The 11,680-nt window shown below is 37.7% G+C and overlaps 1 protein-coding gene across 2 annotated transcripts in view; it reads right to left on the bottom strand.

Moving 5' to 3' along the window:
• Positions 1-11,680, bottom strand: part of LOC128228373 (TBC1 domain family member 1-like) — a 52,577-nt gene that overhangs the window by 6,591 nt on the left and 34,306 nt on the right. For both annotated transcript variants that reach the window (XM_052939663.1, XM_052939662.1), the window contains exons 9-17: positions 11,040-11,287; positions 10,466-10,641; positions 9,593-9,721; positions 4,776-4,937; positions 3,999-4,154; positions 3,423-3,574; positions 3,144-3,236; positions 1,041-1,200; positions 93-262 (exon numbers count right to left, since the gene is read on the bottom strand). In XM_052939663.1, the coding sequence (XP_052795623.1) occupies positions 93-262; positions 1,041-1,200; positions 3,144-3,236; positions 3,423-3,574; positions 3,999-4,154; positions 4,776-4,937; positions 9,593-9,721; positions 10,466-10,641; positions 11,040-11,287 (1,446 nt within the window). The remainder of the gene's footprint in view (positions 1-92; positions 263-1,040; positions 1,201-3,143; positions 3,237-3,422; positions 3,575-3,998; positions 4,155-4,775; positions 4,938-9,592; positions 9,722-10,465; positions 10,642-11,039; positions 11,288-11,680) is intronic.

The raw sequence follows: 11,680 nt of genomic DNA, 5'->3' as shown, positions 1-11,680 counted from the left end.
GCAGATGCTCTAACGGCTAGGCCACGAAAGCGGTATATATGGCCCGTGGCATGTATGTACAGAGAATTTAAGACCAATGCTACCAATCTCACCTGGTTTATGACCCTCTCCATCTGTATCATGCTCATCTCCGGCAGCGTGGTCTTGATGAATTCAACAATTGTCTCAAACGTGTCACAATGCAATATCAGCTCTTTGTGGTTGCCTAGCAACACCATGGCAACCTTGAATATGACCTCTGAACCCTGCATGAATATCAGATCTGGAAAGACATAGAATTACAATAAAACAAAATAATAGTTTATTAATGAAAGTTTATATTCTATGGGCTGATAAAATAATGGATGGAAAATTTAAAATAAAGGACGGAAAATTGGACGAAAGCACTGCACATAGAAGCCAACCATCATCCTCTTTTTCTCAGTTGGCTTCGGGGTAAGTAATTTACACAACAATTATTGGAGTAAGAGTTATGGACCTTACAACTCACGCGCATATGTCAGCGGTAACATGTGTTCAATGATTCAGTCTCTTGAATGATATTTCAGTTATGGCCATGGTTAAGAGTTTGAATTACATTGCTGAGACAAAAGATATAAAAAAAAAGCTCAACTTTTTTTTCTTTAAAAAACAGACGAGCTAAAAATGCCTTTAGATTTTATAGCATAAAATTATATTGTTATGTGATTTTTTTATATTGATATGGTAATTTGCTCCAAGAATGCAAGTGGAAATGGATTTGGTGAACTTCATCTAGGGAATTATAACGGTCCAGATATCTGGACTTAGCATGGATCAGGTTACACTTTCCTTAGTCTGAATTTATTCGGACCCTACATGGTAAGGCTTAAATTTCAATAGGGTAACGAAATTAATCTCCCTTCCAATTAAACTTTCATTTGATACTGAAGTAAGTGGAAATGCTTAATTCAGAGTGAATTTAGTCGATTTCAAGCAAACATCTGCAATGGTACAGAGGTATTTGCATACAAACTTTAAGATACTTTATTTTGCAGCACAACAAGTAGCTGTACACTAACCAAATACTCTGGATACAAATCCCAGTGGAAACTGTGAGGCAAACAGTGTGAGAAACCAGGGAGCGGCATACAGGGTGGGGGCGATGTCGTGAGCCTCGAAATGTTCGTATAGGTCGTGGTAGTTGTCATGGAGCAGACGTGTCAACTGGTATAGCTGGATCTGTGAATTATTAAAAGAAAGTTATCAAAGAATTTGTTTCACTGTTTAGGAACAACAACATACAATTATAAGGGTTTGGACATACTTCATAAAGAAACTAGAGATTGCTTTTTTGAAAAAGCGCTTATCTCCCCTATTGTGTGGTCGTAGCTGAGAAAAAATAAATGATGGACATGAAATTTGTAATTTTGGACTGGAGGCGAACCAACAGTGAAGTTTAGTTTATTCACCCATATTAAATAGTGAACATCTACTGCATAAGATCCTGGGTGCAAGCGTTATTTAGTAACTGAGCAGTAACAATTTCTTCACCTCAAGGTCACAGTGACCTTGACCTTTGACCTACTGATCTGAAAATCAATAGGGGTCATCTACAAGTCATGACCAACTAGCATACAAAGTATGAAGTTCCTGGGTGTAAGCATTCTTTAGTTATTGAGCGGAAACCGTTTCTTCACCTCAAGGTCACGGTGACCTTGACCTATGACCTACTTATCTCAAAATCAATAGTCATGACCAACTAGCATACCAAGTATGAAGTTCCTGGGTACAAGTGTTCTTTAGTTATTTAGCAGAAACCATTTTTAAGCTTAAGGTCACCGCCAACATATCGTTTTTTTACCTGAAGGTAACCTTGGCCTTTGACCTTTTGATCTCAAAATCAATAGGTGTCACCTACTAGTCATGAACAACTAGCATACCAAGTATGAAGTTCCAGGACCCAAAGGATCTTTAGTAATTGAGCGGAAACCGTTTCTTCACCTCGAGGTCACGGTGACCTTGACCTAGTCATCTACTAGTCATGACCAACTATTATACCAAGTATAAAGATCCTGGGTCTAAGCGTTCTTTAGCTATTGAGCGGAAACAAAGTGTGATGTACGGACTGACGGACTGACTGACTGACTGACTGACTGACTTACGGACAGGGCAAAAACAATATGTCTCCCCATGAATGGGGGAGACATAATAAGATAATCACAATTAAGAAATAACATATTAAATGAACAGTATCATGTTTTACAATGAGTTTAAAACTTCTCTTTGACTGGAAAGGTATTTTCGCATTATTTACCTATAGAGTTTTAACACAAACCTAACCTATGTTTCCATGGTAACCAAGTTCGTTAGGACTGATTTGGACAAAATTCACTCTAGTTCTTTTCAAATGTCCTGATTGTTATAATATATCAATACAATTAAACTTTTCTACATTAATGCCTTATAAGGATTCCATGTTAGGCTAAAAACTAAAATTGAATTGCAGTTTAAATATTGATAGAATATTATGCTCGTTGCCTCAAAAACGATCTATCACTGTGAAGTCATATGTGTGCCGCCAAATTTTGCAGTCAAAATTTGCTTCACATCGTCATGCATATAAGCTGTATCTTTTGCAATTATTAATAAAATTTTCAGCATTTCTTCCTGAGGGCTATTCCATTTAAACATATAACCCCCAGGGGGAAGGCACTTTAAAAATATACCACCCCCCTATGGAAGCAAATTTACCCTTTCAGGGTCCAAATTAGCGAAAAATACACCCATCCATATACTATTTAAATAATTGCCTTCCCCCCGTAGGTTATATGTTTTACTGGAATAGCCCTGACATGTCACTGAATTGAAATATCAAATAAAATCAGAAAAACAATATGTATTTCCAAAGGCACAAAATAGTGTGTCATGGCCCTAATCTCTATATATAACTATTAACTATACAAATGTTCTTTTTTTATCTGGCTTAAGGTCATTATATTAACACAAAGGAAGAACTCACAGGGTGGCCTGCACTTTGGAACCAACAACATTTACTTTGTTCAAGTTGTTATAATACAATAATGCTTTCCACAACACAGAAACAGTTTCTCCTAAGTATTTCCTCAAGGTATGTGATTTTCAGCACTTGATAGGGTCTTAACTGAGGATCTTCAAGCGCTAACCTGTAAGGCAATCATGTTTGTCTTGTATTGTTTCCGGAGACCGAGGTTATACATGACATGTTTCCATGCTTCAAATGCCTGCAATTCCTCCATCTGCAAATATGAAACGTTTGTTCATGCCACAGTATACAACAGAACAGAAAACCAATAATATGTCATAGCTTTTAAAAACAGACAGCTTTGTATTTTAACTCAAAAGAGATGTTGCTAATAAAACAAAGGCCATTTGACAGACAGGTTAATCATGGGAAATAAATGTTGCCAACTTCAAATTCTTACATGCATGAGGAGTATGCCGGCCACAAAGCTGAGGCCCTGGCAGTATCCGACTTCATGGTCCATCAGGCTGTAGGCCTTTAGAAGGTTAAACAGGGCCAATTGACCACTGCCCAGTTGGAGGGAGAAGTATGGGTGACCCGGGAATGTCCGCCCTAAGGAAATAATGTTTAAATAAATTTAAAAGTTATAAGAGAACTAGTACAGAGACAATAGAAAACATTTATTAGGCTCATTCACCTTGGTTGATCAATGACCTTTGCTTTTGACTTTCAATGTTGACCTTGACCATCTAATTTATATTTGCAAGATGTAACTGAATAAAAGAATTGCAAATGGTTAATAAATACTTTGTGCGTACAAATGGTCTCAAGTCTAGGTATATACTCAAAAAAGTGTTTTTCTTCAAGCTAGGGTAGAAGAGAAGATTTATCCAATATATAGTCTTCTTTACAAGATATCCAACTTAGGTCAATGCAGTGTTGATCGGCTCGTGACAGTCCTTTTCAAACTTGTTCTCAAGCATGGGTTGCACAAAATGGTTTAATTTAAAGACAGTTTTCAAATTGGTTAACCTACCAAGGTCAATGAGGATGGCATGTTGGTGATTGGTCAATTGTTTCAGCAGCTCGTTGTAGTCGACCTCAGGCGTGTTTTCCTGAAGGTCAGGGACTCGAAGTCGATGTTGCTCTACCAGAAACCACCATACCTCACCACGCTTACTCTGAGGAACTCCTGTTGAAAACAAACCATTGTTGGAAAGTTGAAGATGTAAACATAATAAGCTGCCTAAAAAAAGTACAAAGAAATGACTTGGCTGCCTTCTACATTGTTTCACATATCCCATGAGTTTTCATGCTCCACATGTATGTATAGTGGGCCAGACTTAGCCTCCTCTGGGAGGCAAGGATATTTAGTACATTTAAATATTGTTAATCCCAACACTATTTATCCGAAATTATCACTATTTCAAAATAATTTTTCGCTCATGCTTTTTTTTTCTTTTTTGTTAAATCAATTTTTTATCAATAATCCGAAAAATGGCTATTTTCAAATAATGGCTATTTTGAGGTCAAAATAACGGTCCCTATTCGATATTTCACACCTATTTCGACTAAATATCTATAATTGTTAATCCGAAATTCCGTGTATCCCAAGTTTTTATCTGGGTCTTGATCGCGTCCGATTAACGGTGTTAAAATATAATTATATAGCATACAGTTGCAACTAGTTGTTCAATTCAACATATCCAATGAGTTTATCTTGCTCAACAGGGGCACCCAATCTACCCGGCATGGAGAGTAAGTCCTCCCACTAACAGAATTATTTAGAATAAAGCCTACAATTGCCTCCTACCTTGTTTCACATAGCCAATTAGTTTATCCTGATCCACCAGCGTGTGCGGACGACCTGGCATGGATAGTAGCTCCTCCCAAGAGCGGGTTACGTCCTTGAGACATGGGGTTATCTCTGCATAGTCTAGTTTACGTCGTTTCAGGTCAGCCTCATCTTGGCGGGCTAAAAAGTAAGAAGTTAAATATAACGTTCATTTTCAGCAAATGAAATGGATATAATCATGATATATTTTCAACCAATGGATTTGAATATAACAAGCATTTTCACCCAATGAAATACCATTTTGTAAACCAAAATATATAGTTGATTGGGAGTTTCATGTAATGAATTGTCTATAAGGAAGGTACACTGTTAAACATGTACTGGTGATCCAAATTTGTATGAGTTCTGTTTTTTGTCCTTTACCCTGGAATGTTATGGCTCAATGGTTGAGGAATTAGACAAAATTGATATGTTATTAACTATACTACATGCAGTGTCTACCTCACTAGTTAAATGGTTGACAAGAGTAATATTAAACATCAATATAACTTTCTACACATTAAGCTAAACAGCAAGGCTGTGTATTAAATAAATGGTACAACACAGAAATATCAGTGATTTCATCAATGATAAAAATAGAAATAAATTTGGTTTATGGTCACCAAGCGAGACAAGTGGGTTTCCTCCAGGTAGTCCAAAGTGATTGGTATATTGTTGTCATAAGTTATACCATGTTTTACAACATCAGTTTTAAAACAAGAGGGCCATGATGGCCCTAAAACGCTCACCTAAGCAAAGGGCCACAACTCCGAGGAGATGTTTTTTAAAGCAAAACAGGAAGTTGGCCAGATGGGTGTTGTTGTTGATCAATGTGACCCCTTGTTGTATTTTTGTAGAAGGTTACCCAAGGAAGCTTCCTGTAAAGTTTCATTGAATTTGGACTGGTAGTTTTAGAGGAGATGTTTTTTTAAAGCGAAACAAGAAGTTGGCCATTTTGTTGTTGTTGTTGTTGATCAATTGTGACCCCTTGTCGTATTTTTGTAGAGGGTCACCCGAGGAAACTGCCTGTAAAGTTTCATTGGATTTGGACTGGTAGTTTCAGAGGAGATGTTTTTTTAAACAAAACAGGAAGTCAGCCATTTTTTTGTTATTGCTGTTGTTGTTGTTGTTGTTGATCAATCGTGACCCCTTGTTGTATTTTTGTAGAGGGTCACTCAAGCGTCAGGAAGCGTCCTGTAAAGTTTCATTGAATATGGACAGGTAGTTTCAGAGGAGATGTTTTTTAAGCAATTGTTGACGGACGGACGGACTGACTGACTGACTGACTGACTAACGGATGGACTGACTGCCGCCGGACAAAGACCGATCACACTTGGTGCTCCGGTGAGCTAAAAACAAACCCTTCTGACTACAATTAAGGAATGAACTGCAGGGTTGATGTCATTATCGGGGTATGAACGCAATTGGGCTGGTCAAAGTTTGTGGGAGTCCAAAGGACTCCTCGCGTACTTTGACCGGCCCAATTGCGTTCATATCCCTGATAAGATGTTGTGTTCATCGGAAGATAACCACAATTGCCGAAAGGCAATTCATTTAAGGAATGAGAGTTGAGGTGTAAATATAAGTGAATGACGTATTAAGCATGATCATCAAATCTAACAAGTATTTAACCCTTTGCATGCTGGGTAAATTGTCGTCTGCTCAAAAATGTCGTCTGGTTTATTCTAAATTTCTTTCATTTTACTTAAAACTTTGGGGATATATTGACTGAGTGGCAAACAGCTTGGAACCTGACCAGGCGCCGAGTTACTCAGTGTCTGGTCTGGTTCCAAGCTGTTTGCAAAGCCTTTAAAATCGCCATCAGCAGCCTAAGGGTTAATGATACAAAAAACCAAGTCTAACATTATTGGCTTTATGAGGTTACCTCTAGCAGCACATCTACCGGCAACAGCTAAGAATCTTTAATTTTTCATCACAATATTCCTTACTATTTTTCTTTCAAAAAAGACAAGTTAATAAGAGGACTTGGCCATCATCACCCTATACTGGGCAAAATAAAATGTTGGTCAGACAATAGATTTACACTCTATTAATATAACCTTGACATTCTGTAATAGTTTCCAGGACCATTAATTGTGTTAATATTTGCAAATGTTCATCTACTGTGTTTTAATGACACATTAAAAAGCTACAAAGCATAATCTAAGGAACTTAATGAGCTAATTTACTACTAAAGGTCACAATACCAACGTGATACCTTTAAAAACCACTGCCAAGCGTGTTCCGTAAAGCACAAAATATCCTATAACCATAGAAAAGGCCGCTGAAGCTATGGTTCATATAACAACAGTGTTTTATGGGAAGAAGCAAAAAATGTGATCCAGGATATAGACATATGCAAATAAAACACCTATTGCTTCACTAAAAGTTCAGAAATATTAGAAAAGTGCTGAATGGTATGTCTGTAATAGACATTGTGAAAAAACAATACAACATAAATAGAGCTAGAAATCCGTGCATTGGATGTGTTGTCTGTCTGGAGTACACATCAATTTTCTAGTCAAGGTCAATATGACCATGAGACATGTGCTTAAAAGCTTGAAGACTCTACATAAGTCATTAAGATATATTGATTGAAAACCATGTACAATGATTATGACACAGCTAACGCCGGAATCAATGCCGGCCTCCACCATGCTTGACAGGAGACACTTAAATGGGTGAGAGTTGTGGCCCCTCATCCAAGAAGTCATGGGTTCGAGTCCCAACAGAGAAATGGTCTTGGACTCTCAAAAAGGACACCAGTACTGGTTCTATCCAGGAAATGGACTTGAAAAATGATGCAAATAAGCTTATAGCTTTCTTTATATTTGAGCTTAAATACATTAGTGCATTTAAGTACACACTTTACAATGAACTGACTTCATGTATTTACCAACCATACAACTACCCACATTGTCGAAAAATCTTTAAAACTTCAAATTACACAGTTAAAAAAGCTATAGATACTGATAAACTTTGAAAACTAAACAACTTACAAACAGATATCCTTCCCACCATTGAGACCCACAGCTTGATCATGTATGATGGTATTTCAAGCTGTTACTGAACCATGTGCTCAATCGTTATTTCTGGCATTTCATTTATAAAAGGTTATACTGGAGATTTACATAATCTCGCTCATTGTAGTATTAAGGCAGACATTTATTTGATCAATTCCAACCTAGGGCATCAATCGGTATACACATCTGGCATGTTACATAAATAACTACAGCCATTCCAAGAATGAATAATGAATCAGCAGGAAATCTGTAATAATTCGATGTATCTAAAGTCTGTCCTTTTCCAGACTATCTCTTAGAATCTATGAGAACAATTATGAAGACCTTATAAAGCCCAAGCATACTCTAGCTATCAATTGGACAAGGTTTGGTCTACCGACCAATGGACAAACAGGCCCACATGTGCAAAGCATTTTATAACCCTCACTTTTTTAAAGGAGGTCATAATGAATAATTTCATTTACACACACTGAGATAACAGTAACATAAGATAATTGAAGCAGTGTCCTGAAAAAGTTCATGCACTCAAAAGTGCACTCAAACCTGGCTACCAAAACAAGAGCACTGCAGAGAGAAAGCTTGCTGATTGTTTTATCATGTTACAAAAGATGCACAAGAGGCAACAAATTAAACCAGGCTTATGGTTCTTGGTACACATGTGCATATTTTCTTTGGCAACATGTACGCAGAAAACCTAAAATTTGTTCAGGCTTAGTAACCAACATTTTTAAATGTGTTTGTTGGCTACACAGACAGATTTGAGTGTTTTATATTGATTAAAGGGCAATAACACTTGTCCATTTACACTGACCTAGACAAATCTTGCATGTGAACCACCACACTTAAGCTATACACACTTCACATAAGTTTAATTAATTTCTGTCAATTAGGTACATAGTAATGACTCCTGACAGACAGTTAATTAGCTTTTATTCATTAATTAAAGGGCATTAACTCTTGTTCTACCCAACCAATCAAAATAGATCTCTCATATGCACCAGGACATTTGGATTATATACAGCAGTAACATAGAAATGGCTCTGGACAAACAGAACGAGTTATGGACAGACAGCTGGACAACGCCAAATCTATATTCCTACACCAAAACCTTTCAACAGGGGATATAGGTCTGAATTGAAAAGTTGATTTTTGATCTAGATTAGACCAGTAAGTACCACCTCATCTTATCAATACACATATCCACTAACTATCCACTAAGCGCAGTTGTCAGCACACTCCCTTCTTACAAAGGCAACCTGGGTTCGATTCCCAGCCTGTTCACATGTGAGTTTGGTTAGTGGGCACCAAGCTGGAAAAGTGGGATTTCTCGAAAAACTCCATTTCCCCCAAAAGACCACACTCTCACACAAAATCATGCAAATGAGAGTGACTTAGTATAACCTTTGTAAAACATAAAATGTTTAAGAAGCCACACTTTAACTCCACATGGTCAACCCGTACATACCTTTTAGGTCAATATTCTCCTTTTCCATGTGTATGAGTAGAGCCTACACTTCTCCTACCTAATATCCACCACCTCCTCAACTTAACATATATGATAATCCTCTACTGCCTTAGAGGTCACACTATTCCCCCTCCATATGATCAACCTACATACCATGTAGGTCAGTATTTCCCTTCTCTATGCGTATGAGACGCCCATACACTTCTCCTACCAACTATCAACCACGCCCTCAACCTAACAGATATCAGAATCCTCTATCGCCTAAGAAGTCACACTATGCCCCCTTCACATGGTCAACCCATACATACCCTGTAGGTCAATATTCTCCTTCTCCATGCGTATGAGTAGCAAGGTCTCCAGAATGGCTTTCCTCCACAAGGCCCGTAACTCCTCCGACGTCTTCTTGTGAGGCCCTTCTTCATCTTCATTTAATGACTCTGGAAAGAATATAAGATGTTGAAACACTATCTGGTCACCTTAATGTCAGTCAGTCCATCTGTCCGGCCTCAATGAAGGTATTCCTCTACAAGACCCGTTACTCCTCTGACGTCTTCTTGTAAGGCCCCTCTTTATCATCATTTAACAACTCTAGAAAGGAATAACTGGATTGAAACACTATCTGGTTCTGTTATTCTAAATTCCAAGATCCATGTGAGGTCATAAAGTTTCAGATTTCCTTGAAAATAATTCCTCACAACATACAAGATACTGGTGATCCTAATTGGAAGAAAATGTTCTTTCCCAAGAGAAATGTTGAACAAGATAAAAATAATAAAAATAAATGATAAACTATAGTGTTCTTGTCACAATATTATATCTAAAATGAAATCAACTTTGCAAGGCTGTAAATAAAACCTGAGAGCAAATGACTGGAATGAGGTTAAATACCTTATGTCATAAGAACAATGCATTTAGGATAGTTTGCTATTTCATGTTCCATATGATATTGTAACTATAAAGAAAATATATTTCAGCCATGCGAGTCAAAAAGTAACTCTGGAGGAAATATATATTTATTATGTAGCTGTACAAAATCTAATTTTTGGAGGAAATAAGTTTATAACTTCTGGCTACTAACATTTTTCCTCATTTCTGTTTGTCCAAACAGTTTAATAAAAAAAATGTGTTTGATAAACAGTATCTAACTGAAAACTCAGAATTATTCTCGGTTTATTACTTACCCTCAAGTGTGGGATTGCTGAGGTGTTTAACGGGTGTGACAACCCTGTTAAAGATAGCCTGCCTCCATGAGCCCTGGGGGGATGGGTCAGATGATGTTGCCGGGGGGTCATCCTCCCCTGGGGTCATATGGGTGCTGGATTTCTTGCTTGGAGAGCTGCAGTTGGCCAAGATGAACCTGGAACATGTTAAGTGAATGTGAAAACCACAGATTTTGATAGAGATTGGATAAAAAATACTGTAGTAAGAATTTGGTATATTTTAAAATTTTAAGGATCATAACTTTTGAGTGAACAGTGCCATCTGGTCAAACTTGGTCAAGATATCATACCAACAGGCATTGTGACAAAGTTTTGTAACGATTGGGTGACAAATACAAAAGTGAGAAATAGGAAATAGATGTGTGATGACTCGGATAAATCTGCTAGACAACATTAACCCTATATTTCAGCCATGCTTCGCCGGCGACATAATAAATCCACATAGTCCAAAAGCAGTAAAAATGAAAAAGAGGACATTTAACACTGGGTGCTTATTGGTTGCAGAGCCATAAATGACATTTCAATAAACTCTTACATGTGTTTCATGGGGCTCTCACTAAGCCTTCTCTTCTCCAATTCTTTTTTCTCTGCCTGTTTGTTCTTTTTATGTCTTTCTAACATCATCTCCATTGCCTGGGTGTCGGGCAGGGCACCAACTGTTGAGCTGCGAGGTCGCCCAGGGGTGGGGGAAGGGGGTGGGCTGGAGAACTCAAAGTTGGCCACCATGTCCTTGGACATGTGACCTGGCGAGGGGGCTGGGGAGAAGTCGGTGTCTGTCAGGTCCTGGGAAGATAAACAAATTATGGGATAATACAGTCAAAACTAGCAATGTTCAAGACATTGGGCCCTAAGGAAATACTTCAATATAAAAACACTCAATAACATATGAAAAACGAAATAATAAAGGTGTATGAAAAAACCCAATGCATTAAAACTAGCTTTGATACTTTATGAGCTATTGCAGGACCGAGATTTTTGTGGACGCAGACATACGGACAGAGGGTAAACCTTAAGTTCCCTCCGGTGAATCCGGAATCAACTGTACTGTATTATAAAACAAGAGGCGTCGTAAGACAGCGCGCTCGACTACGCCGCTTTGACTTAGAATACAATAACGTATAAAAATACCAAGTTTGGTCTCTTTATGTCAAACCTAACTAAAATTATTCGATACAT

This window comes from Mya arenaria, chromosome 3, assembly GCF_026914265.1.
Source record: "Mya arenaria isolate MELC-2E11 chromosome 3, ASM2691426v1".
NCBI classification, from domain to species: domain Eukaryota; kingdom Metazoa; phylum Mollusca; class Bivalvia; order Myida; family Myidae; genus Mya; species Mya arenaria.
The sequence above is the reverse complement of the archived record's forward strand: the minus strand, read 5'-3'. Positions and strand labels throughout refer to the sequence as shown.